At 39.6% G+C, this 22115-nt stretch overlaps 1 protein-coding gene and 1 pseudogene across 2 annotated transcripts in view; one reads left to right on the top strand and one right to left on the bottom strand.

Annotated features, from left to right (window-relative positions):
* Positions 1 to 20631, top strand: part of RRN3 (RRN3 homolog, RNA polymerase I transcription factor) — a 41430-nt gene extending 20799 nt beyond the window's left edge. For both annotated transcript variants that reach the window (XM_028513121.2, XM_036020911.1), the window contains exons 10-18: positions 3067 to 3159; positions 4197 to 4335; positions 5613 to 5743; positions 10193 to 10323; positions 11275 to 11459; positions 13662 to 13770; positions 15831 to 15983; positions 17590 to 17677; positions 18901 to 20631. In XM_028513121.2, the coding sequence (XP_028368922.1) occupies positions 3067 to 3159; positions 4197 to 4335; positions 5613 to 5743; positions 10193 to 10323; positions 11275 to 11459; positions 13662 to 13770; positions 15831 to 15983; positions 17590 to 17677; positions 18901 to 19062 (1191 nt within the window). In that variant the 3' untranslated portion in view covers positions 19063 to 20631. The remainder of the gene's footprint in view (positions 1 to 3066; positions 3160 to 4196; positions 4336 to 5612; positions 5744 to 10192; positions 10324 to 11274; positions 11460 to 13661; positions 13771 to 15830; positions 15984 to 17589; positions 17678 to 18900) is intronic.
* Positions 8879 to 9843, bottom strand: LOC114502558 (annotated as a pseudogene).
* Positions 20632 to 22115: the final 1484 nt, after the last annotated feature.

Here is a 22115-nt window from a genome sequence, read left to right as displayed (position 1 = left end):
TAAATGATAGCTTGGTTGGTTAAAACAACCTTGGCTATAGGTCCCTGCTTTTCATGACTTTGCATATTTCTTACCAGTTGCTTCTAGCCTGCAAAGTTTCTTTTGAGAAATCAGCTGACAGTCTTATGGGAATTCCTCCATAGGTAACTAACTACTTTTCCCTTGCTACTTTTATGATGCTGTCTTTATCTTTAACCATTGGCATTTTAATTATGATGTGTCTTGGAGTGGGCCTCTTTGCTTCCATCTTGTTTGGGGCTCTCTATGCTTCCTAGACTTGCATGTCTATTTCCTTCATCACATTAGGGAAGTTGTCTTTCATTATTTTTTCAAATAGATTTCCAATTTCTTGCTCTTCTCCTTCTGGCACTCCTATGATGCAAATGTTGGAGTGCTTGAAGTTGTCCCAGAGGCTCCTTACACTGTCCTCATTTTCCTAGATTCCTTTTTCTTCTTGTCTTGATCATTTGTTTTTTGCATCCTGCGTTTCAAAACATTGATTCTCAGCTTTATCCGCTCTATTGTTGATTTCCTGTAAATTGTTCTTTATTTCAATTAGTGTTTCCTTTCTTTCTAACTTGATCTTTTTTATGTTGTTGAGGTCCTCATTGAGTTCCTTGAGTATCCTTATAACCAATATTTTGGACTCTGCATCTGATAGATTGCCTATCACCATTTCATTTAGTTCTTTTTCTGAGGTTTTGATCTGTTCTTTAATTTGGGCCATGTTTGTTTGCCTCCTCATTTTGGCAGTCTCCTTGTATCTCTTTTCTGTGTATTAGGTAGAGCTGCTTTGACTCTGTCTTGGTAGCGTGGTCTAATGTAGTAGGTATCCTGTAGGGTTTAGGGGCACAGCCTCCCCTATCACTCAAGTTGGGTACTTGAGGTGCACCCTTTGTGTGGGCTGAGCATACCCTCCTCTTGTAGTTGAGCCTTGATTGCTATTGGCAGGTCCGTGGGAGGGATTTACCCAGGCTAGTGACCTACAAGGACTGACTGTGACCACTGACCACCAACTTCCTCCCCACCCCCACTCCCCATCCCTCTGGAGAATCAGCTGTGCTGGGGCAGGGAGGAGGTGCTGTGACATGGTCTATAGCTGTCCTCTGGGTACACTGGCCTTGGGGGTTCCTAGGTGGTGCAGGCCAAGGTCATTACCCACTTGTGTTCTGCCTGGGGCCACCCTGCATGAGCTGAAAAGCTATCTGAGGTGGCTGCTACTAGTACTGGGCTTGGAGATTCCCGGGAAGCCAAGTTGTGAATCTAGGCTGGCTGCTGCTATTGCTGAGCCTGGAGCCACTTAGAAAGAGGTAGGCAGATTGAGGGCTATAGGATACTGAGATCATCTGTTGCTTGTTCGATAGGATTTAGGAAGTTGTGAAGCATGAGTCAAGATCAGCCATTCATATCTTGGGTGTGCCTGTAAGTTGGGTGGGATAGAGAGTCTCAGGGGATCTCCAGGGTGGGGTAAACAGTGTAAACCAGGTTGATGGAGTCTCAGATTGGCACCAGCCTGCTGGCTCTGTGGCTATGTAGGGGGAGGGTTCAGAAAAGGAACGGTGGCCTTTGCCTGCCTTTCTATTTGAGAGAAAGCTTTCCCCCAGCCTAGGCCTTGATGCCAGACACTTCAGTACCTTCCTGGGTGCCACTGGTGCCTTTCAAGCTGGTACCCAGGTACTGGAGCTCAAAAGAAGTGAGTGTGAGGTAAGTCCATGTGTGGGTTCTTAAGAGGGACTGCTTGGGACTCCTGTAGTTTCTTCCCCCCACTCAATCCTTGTTGTTTTTTGCAGTCAGAAGTTGTGGGGACTTACTTTCCTTGGATCCCTGTGCTGGGGGTTCTGGTGTGGGGCAGGGACTCCTTGCTCATGAGATATCCCTCCTGAATGTTTTTCCACCACATGTGGACTTGGGACCAATCTAATCCATGTCTCCACCCCTCTTACCTGTCTGGATGGATGTGGTTTCTTTAATTCCATAGTTGTCAGATTTCCATTCAATTCAATTTCTGATGGTTCTGAGTGATGGTTGTTCTATATTTCAGTTGTGATTTTGATGTGGTTGTGCGAGCAGGCAAGCTGTGTTTACCTAAGCTGCCATCTTGACCGAAAGTCCTACTGTGGGACATTTTAGAGTACATTTAGAAAGAAGTTCATGTTTTATTTATTTTTTAAAAAATGTTTAATTTATTGACCTGGCTGGTGTAGCTCAGTGGATCGGGCATGGGCCTGCAAACCGAATGGTTGCTGGTTTGATTCCCAGTCAGGGCACATTCCTGGGCTGCAAGCCAGTTTCCCAGTAGGGGACGCATGAGCGGCAACCACACATTGATGTTGCTCTCCCTCCCTTCCCTTCTCTCTAAAAATAAATAAGTAAAATATTAAAACACACACATACACATACAAATATTCAATTTATTTTTAGACAGAGGAAAAGGGAGGGAGAAAGAGAGGGAGAGAAATGTCAATGTGTGGTTGCCTCTCACGCGCCCCCCCCCCTACTGGGCACCTGGCCTGCAACCCAGGCATGTGTCCTGACTAGGAATCGAACTGGTGACCCTTTGGTTCTTAGGCCACCAGCTAGGGCATGACATTCATGTTTAGATAGTAAAAAAGAGGCATGTAAAAAGATAGTAAAAAAATCACTGATATTTTAAACAAGATATTTGAAGATATGTAACAAAATAAATACTTTGTAATTCAAAGTTTATCTGGGTTTCATCTTTTTTCTGCTCAGTAAATTGAGACTGCTTCTTATACTAGATGTATGTGAGTATTTGTATATATTAGGAATTGGAATAAATGTTGAATTTGTTGAAGCTCTCCAAATTTAGACTATCACACTATAGTTAATAATGACTTCATGTAAATAGTAAAAGGGACTTGATTTTTAATCTTGTAAATTCCTTCATGACTCAAACCAGTTTATAGGTTTGCACCTTAATTATGTAATGAGTTATGGCACTAATTTGGACACCTTTAAAATGAGTATGTCAGATGAATTTTCATTCTCCAAATGACGTAGTGGGATTTTAAATGATTTCTTTCTTTTTTCTTTGTTATAATGTAGGTGAGTGCGTCCCGGCAGGATATTGAAGATGCTGAGGAAATAGCAGCTCAAACTGGTAGTGGAACAGACGCCACAGAAGGACTTTTTAATATGGTCAGTGTTTATTAGTGAAAGCAGGCATACCTGGTTCATAAGTCCAGAATGTGGGAGGAGACAGATAATGGCCTCTAATCTTCTTCAACGCTTTGGTTTAAAATAGATTTTTCTTTCTTTTTTTGAAAATGATTTCTTAAATGAAGTAGTTTGCTTCCATGTTGCTTACTGCAACTTGTTTGGTTTCCAAGGTTTGAATTTAGGTTTGGTAAGCATGCTTCACTTTTATTGTTCATTGTTTGTTTTTGTAACCACATTATTATTGGTAAGGGAGTGATAAATAGAAGAGCATATCAACCTAATATCTGTATTTTATTTTATAAGTTGTATACCTTAAAGCAGTACTTCTATACCTGGTACAATGTCTTAAGTTGGGTTCACTGGGAGGAGAGCTGAGACGGGGATTTGGGTTCCCTTGGACAAGGGTGTGAGGGGGGTAGGAAAGGGCAGGGGCGGGGCCTAAGCAGGAGTGGGAAGCAGCTACAGTCTGATTGCACTAAGAGCCCTGAAACATGATTGTACCAGAGAGTTGATCCCAGTTTGAGAAGTGGGAGATGGTCTCTGATGACCCCTTGTCAGTCATTAGTTCTGAAGGGGTGTTGCTGAAAGGAATGAAAGGGCAGTTCTGGCTCCTGTTCTGTTGAAGGTAAGTTCTCTGGAGAAGCGGGGGGCAGCTCTGAACTATTTGCAGCCAAAACTCACAGCAGCTGGGGCATGAGTGCCCTGTCCTGGGAAAGGAGGCCTGGCACCGACAGTGCCCACCACAGTGGGTGCCAGGAGCTGGGAAGATCCACGATGTTTGCATGCCCATACTCTGCATGGGTCTTCTAGGTGAGAACCAGAGGCCAGGGCTCTGAACCTGTGCTTTTACTTCGAATTCCATGAGTGGTTCTGATTCATACCTCTGGTTTAGAGCTCCTGCCTGTGATAGGTTTTCTTTGTTTTGTCTTTTAAAAGAAATAATCACCACAGACAGTTTTCTCACTAAACTACTTTTCCTGAAATTTGTAATGTCAATGTTTACATTATCTTCAAAGGATGAAGATGAAGTTCTTGAACGCGAAACAAAGGCTGACCCTGAAAGGCTCAGTCAGATGGTCCATCCTGTCGCGGAACGCCTGGACATCCTGCTGTCTTTACTTTTGTCCTACATTAAGGATGTCTGCTATGTAGATGGTAATGATCTGTATTAGTCACAATAGCTACTGTTTATCAGACACCTGCTGTGTACCTGGTTCTGGGCTGGGTGTTTCTCATGCATTATCTGGTGCTGATAGAAATCCTGTGAAAATCACTATTTTGAGTATGGGGAAAAGAAAATGTAGAGAGATTACTTGCCAGTATAACATAGCTTAAAAATGGTGTCATTGGGATTCAGGCTAAGTTACATATCTTCAAAGCCCTTGATCTTTTCACTGACTAGTGGGTTAAAAGATTGTGTATGGCACTTGGTCACTTTTAGGTGGAGATCAGATTAAACTGAAGTAGTTGAAGACATTTAGGAATGGTACAGCAGACACTGATATGTGGTGCTTGGTGTGATGTACTGAGTGCAGAGGGTCATGGTGCTGTGACAGTGCCAGGTGTTGGCACTGAAGTGAGCAGATCGATAGGCTTCCTGCCCTTGTGGACTTTCAGTTGTGGAACTTGTAGTTTAGAGGCTTTGCCATGAAAACAGAATTTTTTTCTATTCACATTGCTTAGATTTAAGTATGAAACTCAGCCACTCAGGATAAAACTTGAATCTGAGAGTTGACTATGTTAGTGTTTTAACTTTTTTTTGCTGTTATACGACTAGAGAAAATCTGGAAATTATAGGAAAGGATTAAAAAAATGGCATTTTAAATAGCCACATTTCTACTATTTAGAGAACCATTATGAGCATTTTGATAAATGTTTTTTTTCTTTTTTGTTAGTATGCATGTATGGATGAGTATGGTTTTCAGTGGATTTGGGGGTCACACTGTATGTGGTGTTTCATAATCTGCCCTTTTCTCATACCATTCACTGTTCTTTTAAAGTAGTTGCTGTTGATCATATGGATTTAATGGTCTCTTTTACCCCTGCCCCTTTTTGTGATAGTAAATAATAGTGTAATGAACATTCTTATACATTATCTTCAGTTGTTTGGTTTATTAACTTCCTAGCAGTATGATTATTCCATCAAAGGACTTCTGCCCACACGCGCTGTAAAATCGCCCTTTAGAAAGGTTGATATTTATGGCATCAGAGCAGTGTGTGTGAGGTGAGGGCCTACTTCCCTACCAGAGCCAGATTGTTATACTTGAAAAGGAAAATTTGTGCAAAATAAAAATGGCATTTAGTTTTAGTCATAGCATAGTGGATCATGATGTATTTCTTAATGGTATTATTATTTTTTTAATTTGGTAAATGAAACTGGTAGCTTGAAAATAATGTTTTTATAAAACTGAAATGGCATATTTTCCCTGTAGGTAAGATTGATATCAACAAAACAAAGGATTTATATCGCGATCTCATAATCATCTTTGACAAACTCTTGTTGCCCACCCATGCCTCCTGCCATGTACAGTTTTTCATGTTTTACCTCTGCAGCTTTAAGTTGGTGAGTATGTCATTAACGTCATCAGAGCTTATTTATTCTTGTCCCAGATTTTCCCTTAAAAACTGGGGGATGGAGAGTTGGGAAGGAAGATCATGAGGTGAATATCTCTTTTTCTTTGAAAGTACCTGCCTTGAATGTGCAGAAGAGCAGAGGGCATTGCTGCCTTTCTGATCAGCCAAGTGCTCTGAAAAATGTCATCCTGCATCTTGTCCACTAGGTGGTGTGCTTTCATTTAATTCAAGCCTTTATTAAAATCTCATACGGGATATTGCATTTAAATTATTATTGATTTTTTGAAAGATTTTATTTACTTTTTAGAGAGAAGGGAAGAAAGGGAGAAAGCAGGGGAGAGAAACATTTATGAGTGAGAGAAACACCGAGTGGTTACTTCTCACACGCTCTGAACTGGGGACCCAGCCCACAAAACCTAGGCATTTGCTCTGACAGAACTAGCAACCCCTAAGTTTGAAGGCCAGCACTCAGCCCACTGAGCCACACCAGGGAGGGCTTATTTTATTGATTTTAGAGAGGGGAGAGGGGAAAAGAGAGAGAAAGAAACATCAATTTGTTGCTCCACTTAATGCATTCCTTGGTTGATTCTTTTATGTACCCTGACCAGATACTGAACCCAGAACCTTGGTGTATCAGCATGATGCTCTAACCAACTGAGCTACCAGGCCAGGGCTCATACTGATTATTTAACTGTTTACTTTTTCTATTCTCAGTTGATTCTCACTAACTCAAACCAACTTTTTTTAGGCTTTGGCTTTCTATTTTGGGGGAAAAATTATTGGAAGACTCTTCTCCTTTGTACGTATTTGGTAGCTTTCTAGAATAATCAGGAGGGTATTGGTTATGGGTAAGAAGGTTAAAATCAGCCTATGTCAAAGTATGTGTTAGAAGTTTTGGAAAGAGCTATTTAGAAGAAGTTGGGGAATGCATCCTTTGTTAAAAAGAAGCATGTTTAACTAAGTGGCTGCACATACTAGTGAAGTTAATTTACAATGTGCAAAGACTGGACGGTTACTTTGCACTCTGAAAGGTCCTGCAGAAGTGGTTCCCATGTGAGTGTGGATTTCACTGATTTCCACTACTTGCTAAGTGTCACAACCACTTGTAGAGGTTTTAAAATAGGCGATTGCAAATCCCTGTTACAAACCTACTGAATCTGTAAGGTTGATTTTGATGCTAAGTTTGTTTTGGGAGCCATTGGATTATTTAACACTGGGGCGGGGGGGGGCTTAAAAAAAATTCTGCCTTGGCTGGTGTAGCTCAGTGGACTGAGCACAGGCCTGCGAACCAAAGGGTCACTGGTTCAATTCCCAGTCAGGGCACATGCCTGGGTTGCAGGCCAGGTCCCCAGTTGGGGACATGTGAGGGGCAACCACACACTGATATTTCTCTTTCTCTCTTTCTCCTTCCCTTTCCTTCTCTATAAATAAATAAATAAATAAAATCTTTGAAAAATTCTGTTAGTATTTATATTTTGAAATGAAAATTCATAATAACAAATATAGAATCATCACATTACATGCTTCATTTACTTAGAAAAATTACATAGTAAAAAAAAATATAGCTGTCATTCATAAATGAGAGTTTGTTTCTCTGAGTGAAAGAAAGCTCACATGAAATGTCCGGAATGAAAACCAGGACACATAACGCTGTGAATGGCTCTTCACTTCTCTGTGTGAGGGAGGAGGCTCAGAGCCTGGCCTCTAGGACTGGAGGCTGTGCTGCTGCTCTCCCCGCTGGCCTTCAGTTTCCCCAGGCACCAAAGTGGGGAAGACAAAATTTTGTGTGTTAATCGTCCTTTCATTTCAGAGAACAGTATGTAATTACATATATATAGTATCATTTTCCTTTGATCATAAGCTTCAGCAGAAAGTAATATGATAAATTTTACTACAGAGGGTCCTATGGATATTGTTGTGACTTGCGCCATCTTTAGAAATTTTCCATTCCCTAAGTTTCTGATTGGTTTGCTTTCTTGGAGGTTCCTTCCCTGTGGACATTGTCCACGCACACCAGTACAAAGGGTGAAACTGGCGGTCTTCCTCCTGAAGCCACGGTCTGTGGCCCCGCCTTCATTGCCTAGGCCGTGCTGTGTCTCTGCTCAGGCCCACGCCGCCTTCCAATTATAGAGTGCCCAGCTGATTGATTGATTTCTTCCTTACATTTCACTATTAATCTTATAAGTTGTATTTTAACATGTTCTGATAGAGTTTCGTCCATTCATGATAGTCTCAGTTTGGTCAACAGTTCAAGGTTGTGACTTAACAGCTCTTCAGACTGCACAGGGACAAACACAGACACAGGACACTTGCTGGGGGATGAGCTGCCTTGGAGCATTTCACAGTTCTAATTTGGTCTCCTTCTTGTAAGGACGCTTGCAGCCTGAAAACTGCCAACTTGGATTGCTCACGCTTTCAAGTAAAATATATCTCAATATTAAACATGATTTTTTATAATAAACATGCTTAGGACAAACATCATGGAAACATACACTGAGATTAAATAATCTAAAAACACAGCTAATTTATCTCCAAGTACCAATTCTAAAATTAAGGTCTTAATGCCTTTGACCATGGACATGGCTCCCTAAATTCTATACACATTATCCCATCATCATACATTACTTTATCATCACTTCTGTAGGCTGATGAAAGCTAGAATGTATACTCTTAAATGAGAGCGTGTCAGTATTGTTGAAATTCATTACTCAATGTTTCTCTCCTAATTGAAATTTCATAGCATAACATCACTAAAACCTGCTGATTATGAGAGGAGTTAACTTACAATCAGTTCCTCCCAGTACCATTTATTTATTCCTAGTTAAATTCATTTTCAACTACCTGATTCTGAATTTGAGGTAGCTTCATAGTAGTTCTGTTGCTATGAAGGTGGCATGTTTCAAAAGTACAGACCGGAGCCCTGGCTGGTGTGGCTCAGTGGCTCCAGTGCCGGCCTGTGAACCAAGGGGTCGCTAGTTTGATTCCCAGTCAGGACACATGTCTGGGTTGTTGGCCAGGTGCCCAATAGGGGGTGTGTGAGAGGTAGCTGCATATTGATGTTTCTCTCTCTCCTCCTCTGTCCAAAAATAAATAAAATCTTTAAAAAATATATAAACTGGAGTATCAGATAAGATTTAAATGATGGAAAAAGACAGTATCAGTTATACCATTTCCCTCACTTCACATACAAACTAAAAAAATCATATAGTTCTTTAGTGATAGAAGTACAGTTCTTTTGTGAGCATAGACACAATACATGGGATCTGTTTCTTTGCATGAAAAATCAGTCAAAGGAAAAGGACTTGAATTCTCTTGCTACTTTTCAGTTAACCTGAGGAAGAATGTGGGTAACCTCAGGCTTGTGAGTGTACAGTTTCAGCATAGCACATAGTGATTAGATGAACCAGACCCATCGTTTATTTCAGCAGGAATGGTAACCAGGTGCTGTAGAATATACATATAGGAAGTCTGCCTCAACTGGTGTTTTTTGACATGTTATCCAGCTCTGTACCTTGGCAGGCCCGAATAATGCAAAGTTTGCATTTTCCAGTTAGACTTCTGTAATAATCCCCTCTGAAAAGACTTGTTCATTTTCTCAGGTCAACAGGTCCATCTGTTTCAAAAATTACTCCTTCATCACCATGGCTTAGAAACACACAAATAAAACTGCTCCTTTTGCTATAATCTTTAGAAACATTGCATCTCAATTCCACACTTTCTTCACCTGTAAGATCATTTTTGTTCCTGACTTCATATTTCAAGTTCATGAATGTTTCCCTGAGGTTTATTGCATCTACATCTGCACCAGACCAAGATGCCATTCCAATATTTTATGAAACTTATGCATAAACCCACTTCAGGATAATCCATTTTGTAACTATTGTCCAAGGATATTCCAGGGTTTGTGGATTTGCTACCATGTAAGAACTTTGTTTCTGAATTTTTAATGGACTTTGAATCCACTGAGTTCTCAGTGTTCTGCGAAGGTACTTTTATTGATGCACAGCAGCCACCCACCTGCCCCACTCTACGCCAGCCCTGCCTTTTTAATGTTATCTCAAGGTATTTTAAAAATAAGAACTGTGGTAACAGTATTGATTACTCATCTAGTAATATAACTGAGATACTAGAATGTTCCCACATTGGTGAGGTAAAATCCTAGGATTCTGATAACTAAAATATCTTAAGAATTAAAAAAGATCAGTCTAGCCCTGACTGGTGTGGCTTAGTTGGTTAGGAGTTGTCCCGCAAAGCAAAAAGGTCGTCTGTTCGCTTCCAGTCAGGGCATGTGCCAAGGTTACAGGTTTAGTCCCTGGTAGGGGTGCATACAAGAGGCAGCCAGTCGATATTTCTCTTCCTCTCTTTCTACCCCCCTTCTTTAAAACATGAAATCTATTTGGGAAAAAAAAGATCAGACTAACACCTTCATTTGTTACAGGGGTTTGCAGAAGCATTTTTGGAACATCTCTGGAAAAAGTTGCAGGATCCAAATAACCCTGCCATCATCAGGCAAGCTGCTGGAAATTATATTGGAAGCCTTTTGGCAAGAGCTAAATATATTCCTCTTATGTAAGTAACCTAATTTTCCAAGTGTTTTTTTTTATCATGCTTTAAAAGATTATAGCATTGTTTTAAGTCAGAGAAATATCTGCACTATGTTTTTAGTCTTCCTTTAAAGTAAAAAAGTCTCCTCACTCTCTGCAAAATGTTTATATTTCCAAGAGGCAATTTCCCAATAAAATGTCTTCTTTGTTAGATATAAAACTTCATATGCAAAGCTTTTGTCATCTGTTCAGTATGGTTGCACTTGAACAAGAAGATCCACTTTTCTCCATGGATAGTGTACAGTGTTGTATGCTGTTTTGATTCTTTTTATAGGTTTGTCAAATTTTTCATTTGTGTTCTGAATTGTATCTGTCAAAGCTGAGGAGAAAATCCTTTTAAAGGTAATAGAAAGATCCATGTAGGAGGCCAGTTCTGGGCCTATTTCTAGTCATCCATGGAAATAACTTTGGGCCAGAATGCTGTTAAAGACCCTCCTTCAACAACTAAAAGCCATCTGGCCATTCTGTTCTAAATTGTTGACACAGGTCTTCATCAGAGTCCCATAGGGAATAGTGAAATCAACCAGACTCTTTCCTCATAAGCTATTGGTAAACACACTCCAGTCTTTGGCAAAATCCCTCTAAGATGGCTGGGGGCCCATTGGACAAGCCTTTCTGAGTTGATAAGGAGAAAAACTGTTCTCCATCCCTTGGGACTCCAGGTGTTACTGCCTGTTTTTCCTAGGAGGTCTGTGTGCTCTACGTGGTGATTGGAAGGCTGTCTTGACCCACCCACCCATTCTACTTCTTTCTTGGTTTCTCCTTTATGCCCATGGCTAATATATAAAGGATCCTATGGACTGACTTTTCTTAGTTTGTAATGAGAGGCGATTGTGTTTTTTAAGTCACTATAGTTTTTTGTTTTTTTTTTTTTAATGAAGCCAATGGAGTTGACTTGACTTTTTCTTTCCTCTAGTACTGTAAAATCATGCCTAGATCTTTTGGTTAATTGGCTGCACATATACCTTAATAACCAGGATTCGGGAACAAAGGCATTTTGTGATGTTGCTCTTCACGGACCATTTTACTCAGCCTGTCAAGCTGTGTTCTACACCTTCGTTTTTAGACACAAGCAGCTTTTAAGCGGAAACCTGAAGGAAGGTCAGTGATGTGGGATTGATGGATGTGAACTGGATTTTCCTTGTATGCTAGTCACCCTTTAGAATGGAGATTTGTTTTTGAGAATGTGATAAAAACATTCAGAAAACTGAATGTTAGAAAACTGCACATGCACCCAAACTTTTATAAAGAATTTCAAGCAGCTTATAGGCCCCCAAAACCCCTGAAGCCTCCTTGTACTAGTTGATGGATTTGAGGTTGAGAACCTCGGCTTTAGAGGGTGGCATCTAGAGTAATAGTAAGATGTTAAGATGCTCTTCTGTAAGGGGGAGGCCGAGCACTTGTACTGTGCCAGCGCTGTGCTCAGAACTTCCCACACACCCCTCCTTGTCCTTGTAATGAACAAGGTCAGTGAAGGGCAGGTGTCATTTCCACTTCAGAGAGGAAGAGAGGGGAGTAATTTACTGGTAGGATTAGAAATTGAAACCAGGTGAGGATGGTTGTGACACTGTGGCCATAATGATTATACACCTTTATCTAAAGACTTGAGAAAACGCCGTTTTTTCAGTTTTGCTGATTTCTGAGGGTTTATAATTAAAATCTATCAGATGAAGCCTATTTATTGGGTTAGTGTATTTTAGTTAAAGACAGTCCACAGTAGGGATGTCAGTTACATTAACTTAAATTTTGTTTACTCTCATGAATAATGCAAATGGTTTCATAGGCTGTTTCCTCTAAACCAGAGTTTTTTCACCTCTGCACTACTGACATTTGGGCTGGATAATTGTTATGGTGGCTGCCTTTGCCTTACAGGATGGTTAGCAGCCCCTGTTACCCTCTAGCACCCCTCCTCACCCTCTTCATGACAGCCAAAACTGTCCGTAGACACTGACCGATGTCCGTCCTTTTGGGGGCACAATTGCCTTGAGTTGAGAACCACAGCTCTAAACTGAAACTTGTATGTGCCACATTATACCAATATATATTTACTTACATCTCGTACACCTCTGAAAAGATAGGAGAGTTAAAAATTAGTTGTATTTATTAATTCTTGGACAGTGAAATTTGTAATTTTTCCTTCTACATCCATAGTTTTTTAATTTAAAAAAATGTGGAATACAAACAACCAATGTACATTTAAAAACATGCTCAACTTAGGGGTGGAGGGATAGAGCAAATAAGAAAAAAAGAGAAAAACTCATGGACAAGGACAACAGTGTGGTAATAGTTGAGGGAAGGGGGGAGGTGGAGGAGGGTAAAGGGGGGATTAGTGGTGATGGACTGAGACTTGACTTGGGGTGGTGAACACATAGTACAGTGTACAGATGATGTGGTACAGGATCGTGCACTTGAAATCTGTATAATTTTGTTAACCACTGTTACCCCAATAAAAAAGAGGAAAAACCCAAAAATAATATATACATTAACTTTACTGTTAATTTAAGATATACAAGTCTTGATTTTTTTTTTTTCCCTGTCATTGGTTGCTTGTCGGATTGGCATATATATATATATATGTATGTATATATATGATATATGGGATTCAGAAGGGAGAATTTCCACACTGTACATTCATTACCTCCAGGGGTTGGAGACCACTTTGTTGCCAGAAGTTTTTAATGATTTCATGATTGTTAGCTGAAATCAAATCACATGGCCTTTATATTTATTGATTTTTGAGAGAGAGAGAGAGAGAGAGAGAAACATTGGTTTGTTATTTCACTCATTTATGCATTCGTTGCCTGATTCTTACATGTGCCCTGACCAGGGATTGAACCTGCAACCTTGGCATACCAGGACAATGTTCTAACCAACTGAGCCACCCAGCTAGGGCCAAGTTACATGGTCTTTAAACTTAGCATATAATTTGCTCTAACATACATGTGAATTTCAGATTGTCAAACAATCTTATAGCCTATTAGGAATCTTTGTTTAGTTCCTGGTTCTTTAAAAGAATCAAATTTTCTTTACAAAAGTTGCCTTAGTCATAAATGAATGTAGCTTTGTAATAGTCTTCTGGGCTCCACATTGCATGACTATCTACATGGACCTTATTTAAAGCAATTCTACAACTATTCTGTTCTGTTCTGTTCTGTTCTATTGTATTTATTCAAGTACAATTTTCCACCTTTCACCTACAACTAACTTTTAAAGTTATTTTTTAATCCGTGAAAAAAAAATCTGTGCTTCTTAAAGACTTACCTTTATACTTTTTAAAAAATCCTTTGTTTTTTTTTCCCAAAGGTTTGAGGTACCTTCAAAGTCTAAATTTTGAACGTATAGTGATGAGTCAACTAAATCCTCTAAAGATTTGCCTACCCTCAGTAGTTAACTTTTTTGCTGCAATTACAAGGTAAGTTATTTGTATTTTGTTGGTGGAAGTTATTTAAAAGTGAATTTATATTACTGTTGGTATTATAAAATTCCATTATATTTCTGTGAAACTATTTAATAAAATTAGTTAGTTAATAACATTACATTTAAAAACCAGTAACCCAACACTTTCAGGAAACACTGGAATGCAGCTATTTTTTATACTTTGGTGGCATTCAAAATCAAAGATGTTTATTAGAGTGACTTCTATTATAGTAATAAAAAGACTGGCCGTGAAATAAATCTGCAACAATAGGGTGCACAAGTCTGTGTACTCTATGTAGAACTCACTGAAACTTCACACAATCCTGTGACTGAATTATTACCCGTTTATAAATAGGAAGATGGAGGCACAGAGAGATTAAATGACTCTGTGGGGTCATACCTAGACTGGGGCAGAGCTGAGGTTTGAATGCAGGCACTCTGGCTACAGAGCATTTACTGAATTATTCTGCTTCATGTAGACAGCGAATTGGAGTCCTTGGGCGTTTAATCGGCATGTTCAGGTCAGGCTCATAGCTTAAAATTTTCAGCAGACAAGATCTCAGATAAAAATAATTCATCCCTCAGTCCCTTTTAGACAGCTTGCTGCTCTCATTCTGCAGTCTTATTTTTCTTTGCTGGGCATCTACTTCATGGTTTTCTTTCTCCTGACATCTCAAAAGTGGTAAGGAATTAAAAGGAATAAAGGGACGAACAAAGACTAGTGTTTAGTGGTGACATGTTGCTGCACATTGTAGGAAGACAGGCGGTCTAAGGATGGGTGAGCAAGTAGAGGCAGCGGCTCCCCAAGGATATTCTTGGGGTGGGAGTAGGGGGCTGCAGTTGATGAACAGACTGGTAGAGAGGTTGTAGATTTTGGGTTGGAGTTAGCAGTGGAGGTTAAGAGTGAAGTATAACATTTTGTATTGAGTTTATAATTCTGTAGCTGCTGCTCTTAATGGTTTTGAGATTCATTATCAATTCATACATCTGTACTTTGATTTTAACTGCTGTATAATGTTCTATTAATTTTTAATTTTTTTTTTTGGTTGTTAAATTGATTCCTTGTTGGGATTTAAGTTGTTAGTTTTGCAGTATTGGGAACAGCAGCCTTGGGACGTGGATTTATGTGTGTCTTGGGGCAAAGGTGCACGCTCCCTGTACACTCAGAGTACAGCTGCTGCATGTGGGGGATGCACATTGTGAACTTGGCTAGATCCTGCACACTGTGCTCCAGCATGCTTTTGCCAGTTTACCCTCCCACAAGGAGTACAGAGTGAAATACGATCCTTGGCTACTGGAACAGAAATAAACATTAAGTTACTTAAAATTCCAATAGCGACCTGAGAAGATACACCTGAGTGAATACTGTGGGAGGGAGGGTAGGAGATAGAGAGTAGCAGAAATGAGCTAAATCCTTGTCTCACAGAAACCGTTGGTTAATGATTCAGGTGGCCAAGGCGTGTGGAAGCAACCACCAGAAGAATGGCAATAGTGGTCCTGTTGTTTTATATCTAGAGCTTGTCAGTATATGTAACTTCTTACTTGCTGTGTCCCTTTCTTTACCATTTTCTGAGACTGTAACTCAGTCATCCCAGTCCCTCTCTCAGTGCCATCTAAATTTTCAGCAGCCAGCCAAGTCTCTCTGTCATCACCCATGATCTCCTCTCAGGAAACCATGAATCCCGTTTTTACCAACCCCCTAATTCTACTATAAACAGTAAAAATAAATGAGTAAAGACATATTATTTTTGTAAACTAGGGTAGTTTTACCTTGAACGCATGTAATTCTTAATGAGTTGTGCATATTAATAATCTTAGCCCACTCTTATTTTCTTAAAGTGATAGCCACATTTTTTTCCTCCTTGGCAAACTCGTAAATAGTAGATCCAGAGAACTATACCCTAAATGCATTACTTTCTGCTTTATGTTTGTTTTTCTTGCCCTTGTTATGTTTGGCAATATGTGTGGTCAGTATAGTTGTCACTCATGTACAGGCATGTTTGTGGAGAGTAATGACAGCACGCTTATGCCTCTGTTGGTTCTGTTGCTCCACAGTAAATACCAGCTAGTCTTCTGTTACACTATCATTGAGAGGAATAATCGCCAGATGCTACCAATTATTAGAAATACAGCTGGAGGGGACTCAGTGCAAACCTGCACAAACCCACTGGACACCTTCTTTCCCTTCGATCCTTGTGTGCTTAAGAGGTAGGTACTCTTAGACAGTCAGCTGCCGGTGAATTTAAATGCACTTTGTATTTGCTTTTCCCAAGATTCAGATACAGAGTTTCTTTGTCATAAGTGGCCAGCTATTCCTAGCTGTTCATAAAGTCATGGCTGCCTGCATGTCTTTCACATCTTTCACAGGCCCACAGTAGAGAAGGCCTGTGAGAGGCTGCGAAGTGTCACAGGTGCTGTAGGGCTTGCAGATCTTAGCTCCATTAGAAACCCAGGTTGATGCCAAGGGTTTTTTATTTTTCTGTAAATCTATTGGTTTAAACCTCTAAGGTGCCCGGATAGGGAGGGTGCTGTTTTGTCTTCTAGACACCACATCCCATACTGCCGCACAGGAGAAACAAAAGCCAGGAGGTTTATTTTGATGGATAATTCTGAAAAACCGCCAAGCCAGTATCCAGTTTGCATTTGTACAAGGAAGCGGAATTTTTATTTTATTAGTTTCAAACTAGCAACACAACAATTTGGGATTACCTGGTTCCCCCAAGTCCTGATTAACAGAAACCAGATTGGTCTTTTTTCCAAACTTATTTTTAGTGAATTGCTATGGGACTATAGGAAAGTTCGTTCCATAATATAATTTTTGTTTTCATTTAGACACATCATAACTCATTGTCAAGCTATACAAAGTGAAGAAATAATCGCACTTGAAAATGAAAAGATGAGGGGGGAGGGTTGGGTGGGTGGGCTGGAATGGGAGTAGGGGGGAGAAAACTATACTTGAACAATGATTAAAATAAAAAATAAAAATAAAAATAAAAAAAAGAAAATGAAAAGATGAGAAATAGTAGGTATTAATACTCCATACTTATGAGTGGATAAACTCTTAAAAGGAAGTAGCCACATTAGTTACATACTTAGGTATGAGGAGGGACCCCAAAAACCCCAGGAATTTATTTATAAAAAAATTGTGTGTTTATTCTTACATGTGTAAACTTCAGTCACTTTCAGGTGCTCTCCATTTGATGCGGTGCACCTATGGAGACTTTTTTCCACTATTCAAAACAGGTTTTGAACTCATCGATTTTGGCCTTTTAGTGTTTCTGCCATTTTTTGTTTCATCTCTTCTGCATTATCAAAATGTTTCCCTTTAAGGAATTTTTTCATCAGGGAAACAAACAAAAAAAAGTCACTTGGGGCGGGATTGTGTGAATAGGGAGGGTGGGGCATGGGGGTCATGCCATTTTTTATCAAAAACTGCTTAACACTCAGTGTGTGGTGTGGGCAGCTGTGTTAGTAATTTGCCCATCATGAAATGGGCAAATGCATTGAAAGAGTCTTCAAAAAATTTTTTTGCCAAAGCAGAATGCAGCTTCTTACAACAATGCCAGCTGGTACATGGATACAGATGGGTTCCTGTAACATTCACCTAATCAGAGAAGCCAACACTACAAGGGGCCTGCCCTCCAGAAGATAATTCTGGTTTTTTTGGTCCCCCCTTCTATAGTACTTTTTGGCATTTATTATTGGAGTCATCGTTTTCACTTTGAGTACTAGGTCTTGTGAAAGCTGAGCTAAGTATGTTTTGACCTTCATTGTAGCGTTGAACTTGATTTCGAAATACAATCTTTGTTGACAGGTCAAAGAAATTTATTGATCCTATTTATCAGATATGGGAAGACATGAGTGCAGAAGAGCTTCAGGAGTTTAAGAAACCCATTAAAAAGGTAAATGTGTAATTTAGTACATTTTTTGGGAATCTCTGGGGTTATAGATCATAGTCAAATAGGAAATAGCAATGTTACACTTAAAAATAGAACATTTTGGCCCTGGCTGGTGTGGATCAGTGAATTGAGTTCTGGCCTAGGAACCAAAATGTCGCTGGTTCAATTCCCAGTCAGGGCACATGCCTAGATTTTGAGCCAGGTCCCTAGCTGGGGATGTGCGAGAGTCAACCAATGGATGTATCTCTTATACATTGACGTTTCTCTTCCTCTCTTCCCCTCTCTCTAGAAGTAAATAAGTGACACCTTTAAAAAACAGGACTTTATTTATTCTGTCTTTATAAAATTCCGAGTTCAGGGTATGTTCTTATGAAAAGAGTCTTTGGTGTTTTTTGATGAATTATTTAAACCAGACACTTTATACATTTAAACTTTGGGAAGTGAAGGTTAATTAAAAATCAGCTGGACAAATTTAGGTCTTTACTACTTGATCATTACCAGGTAATGGCAGATTTCCTGTGTTGGCATTATAAGTAACACTGTAATTTTATAGAGGTTAACACTGACTTTGTAGCTTCATGAACAGGTGGTGAAGATACAGGGCTGCAGCTTGACTTCCCGTGCATGTCACGGGGAGGGGAGGCAGTTATTGCCAAAGAAGAAAATTAGAATTCAGTAATAAGTAGTGTCACTGTTCGTTACTTTGTGTTAGTCACGTTTCTTTCCACATTAAAAGTGAGCCTTATGTGCCTGTCTACTTTTTCATAAGTAACCATTGGAAAGCTCATTTTATTTTTCTTTATATTTTAAAAACCAGACTTTATTTTTATTTATTTTTTAAAGATCTTATTTATTTTTAGACAGAGGGGGAGGAAGAAAGAGAAGAGAAACATCAATGTGAGGTTGCCTCCCGCCTGCCCCCCGCTCTGGGGACCTGGCCTGCAACCCAAGCACATGCTCTGACTGGGAATCGAATAGGTGACCCTTTGTTTCATAGGCTGGTACTCAATCTACTGCGCCACACCAGCCAAAACCAAAAAAAATCAGACTTTAAACAAATAGTGACAGTGTGTGATGAGCAATTTTGTGTGCATCAGAGGAGGCTTTTGAAATTTGAATATTTTCTTTACTTTCCCAGAAATAGCACATTCCTAAGGAAAGGAATTCTTGGAAGCTTTTCAAATGACCACTTGTAATCTTATTGATAATCTCTGTTCTTCTGACAGGAGGTGGTGGAAGATGAAGACGATGACTTTTTGAAAGGAGAAATTGGGATCACACCAAGCTCCTTTGACACGCATTTCCGAAGTCCTTCAAGTAGTGTGGGCTCCCCGCCAGTGTTGGACTTGCCAGACCATTTGCCTCTGGTGGCAAGGATTTGTGATTGAGACAAACATTCCTCCCCATCCTGCCCTTCAGTACCAGGTTGCACACTGTTTGAACTTCACATCAAACAAGAGGGAGGAGCTGTCTCAGGCAGCTTACTTTCATGTTAGACTTACTCTAGTGTCTGAACAGACATGTGTTTCTTTTTGCTCCCGTACAGACAAAAGGAAAAGACTGAATATCATGTGCAATATTTTACAATAGAGTTGATGATAAACATTGAAGGCCTAGCTTGTTTAATGTATACATTATTTATGTGTTACAGCTTTTTGACATAATTATTGTGAAATTTGTAATATTGGCAACAACCTGTTTTAACAGATTGGTTCTTTATTTTAACGTAGGTCTTGGTCACAGCCACAAGTACAGGACTTTGCCAAATGAGTGAAAATCCTCTAGGACACTATTAAAGTTTTTAGAATGAGTGTATTTTGGGTACATTGTTTACCCTGTGCTGTAACTGTATTTGTGTGCTGGGATTTAGTGGGGTGCAGAGACACAGGAGGAAAGTGGGGAGATGGGCAGAGATGGTCTCCCAGGTGCTGAAAGTTGGAGCTCTCCAGGCACGTCAGAGACCATGAAGGGCCTATAGGGGAGAGAGAGGATTTAAGGAAACAGATCATATATGCTGGTGAGTGTTAGAATGGATTTAAAAGAAAAATGGAGTTCAGGTAAAAGTAATTCCCATTGACTGAAAGTGGGGTTGGACTTTTATAAAAACACAAGCACAGAGCATTTTACCCTGAAACTCCCAAGAATGCTGTTAGAACTGAAACTACTTGTGTGTAGTGGGATATTAACTTTTTTTTAAAATTTTTACCAGAATCAGTAGATCAGTTTTCATCTTGAAAATTTCCTTGGGAGGGTAGGGTACAGTTTAGGTTATTTGGTGGGATGGTTTTGCTAGCAACAAAAGCCAAGGTTACATCTACATTCTTTGTCCACTGGCTATTTCTATCATGGGTTCAGCTCAGTGAAACCCTCTGTCCAGGTTCTTTTTGTATTTTTATAACTAAACACAGAGAGGTGTCTAAACCTTGCTTTATAACAAATTTGTGCAGGCATTGCTAGAGTCATTTTGAAGTTCATGCATATTTTGGCTTCATTTATTTGTATACTTTTTTGTGAGAATGGGCATCTTTAAACATATTTATTTTCTGCCCGTTTTCCTGTATTTTATTTAAGGGCAAGTAATATTTTCTTGATGAGAAATATTTTGTAATGAAATACTTTCCTAGGGCTTTGTATGCTCTTGTATAATTGTATTGAAGGCAATGTAGAGTTTGAATTTCAGTCTATAAATACGTTTTTGGAAAATGTGAGTTTTTATTGCTTTAAAAAGTTTTGAATATTGGTGACTTTCTTTTGGTGACTTTGTGGAAAGTCATTTGAGGACGTTTAGGTTCTCTGTTTTTTAACTGCTGACAAGGTAGGATTTTTCTATACTGGATAAAATGAGTAAATGAAATGTGTCCATAGAAATGAATGGTAAGTGGGGTCTTTGTGGGTTGGGAAGTAACTTGAATGTAGAGGGACATGTTTATAAATAAGTCTGTTTAATTTCAAGGGAGCTTGAGAAAAAAAACCCATTGTGACAATAAAACAATGGCATGGTTAATCTGGAACTATTGTTAGGTCAATAAAGGAAGAGGCTTCACACACAAATATTCTTTTGATTGATTTTTTTTCTTTACTGATCTATGTATTAAAACAATGGAAAACTGCAACTGAGATTTTACTATTAAAAAGGTAAAAATACTGCCACTGTGATTTAGTGTGATTTGGAATGCTCAAAAATAAACTGGGTTTTGATGATGAGACTGACTTCCAGGTGAATCTGAAGTGTCAGTGACTCCCTTTGATCACAACCAGCTGAGTGAGGCTTGAACTGGTCCAAGGAAGACGAACATTTCCTCAAAAACTTCACGTGCTTTGAAGGAACGTCTTGGGGGGAAAATAATTGTGAAGCTTCTTCATATGAAAATAAGGGATTTTCTTTTTCTCTTACTGAAAAGCAGACTTTCAATTGGTGAAGGAGAACCAGGGTCCATCCCCTTGTGTGTCCATTATGATCAGGTCTTCCGGGTCTTCCTTAATAAATGGCTTCTCTCTATAATCATGCGAGTGACTTAACACTCTTCAAAGCTCTTAATTTCGTTGAGCTGCAAAGTGAAAATAATGTAACTACTGTAAGTTGTGAAGATTCAGTGGAAATGCATATAAAGTCAGTTAATAGCTATTTGGCTACCTTGTGAGGAAGCCTAAAACAGGAAGCACTTCCACGGAAAAATCTTTTCAAGACAAAGATAACTTTCATTTCACCCATGTTACTTGGTTCCAATTTAAGAGAACTAAACTGAAGGGGAGGGGCCAGAGTGCTCCCCCTGCCAGGCATTGCTAACTCTTGTCCTAGGAAGTATTCCTAAAAAAAACTTGAGAAAGTGGAATATAGATGATTACATTTGAATAGTTTTTTTCTGTATGAGATGGCTCCTCTTTCACCTCACCTTTTTTTTTAAATTACTTTCTGTTAATGTATTGTGGAGTTGGATCTACTTGAGTGATTATTTCCAAGTTTTAGAATAGAGAACCCCAGCCTATTACCAGGGTGCTGAGTAGGGACTGTTATGTTATCTTGCTGATCTTTACTCCCACCTATGAGTGCCAACTGGATGCCGAGTGCCAGGTGTGATTGATGATTTCTAAACGTGGAGCTAGCAAAGTTCAGGCTCTTATTTTCCCAGTTTAAGACTGATGTGGCCCTGGCTGGGGTGGCCTAGGCGATTGGGCCTGCAAATCAAAAGGTCGCTGGTTAGAATCCCAGTCAGGGCACATGCCTGGGTTGAAGGCCAGGTCCTTGGGAGTGCAGGAGAGGCAACTGATGGATGTTTCCCTTTCCCTCTCCCCCCATCTAAAAGTAAGTAAGTAAAATTCATAACAGTGGTGTGCGTTTACTCACTGAATACAATCCTGTGGTGCACCACAGTTTCCCATCTCGGACTTACTCAAGGTTACCATGAGATGCGGGTAGAGCTGTGCTATGAATAGACAGTCA

This window comes from Phyllostomus discolor, chromosome 3 (genome assembly GCF_004126475.2).
Source record: "Phyllostomus discolor isolate MPI-MPIP mPhyDis1 chromosome 3, mPhyDis1.pri.v3, whole genome shotgun sequence".
NCBI classification, from domain to species: Eukaryota; Metazoa; Chordata; class Mammalia; order Chiroptera; family Phyllostomidae; genus Phyllostomus; species Phyllostomus discolor.
The sequence above is the reverse complement of the archived record's forward strand: the minus strand, read 5'-3'. Positions and strand labels throughout refer to the sequence as shown.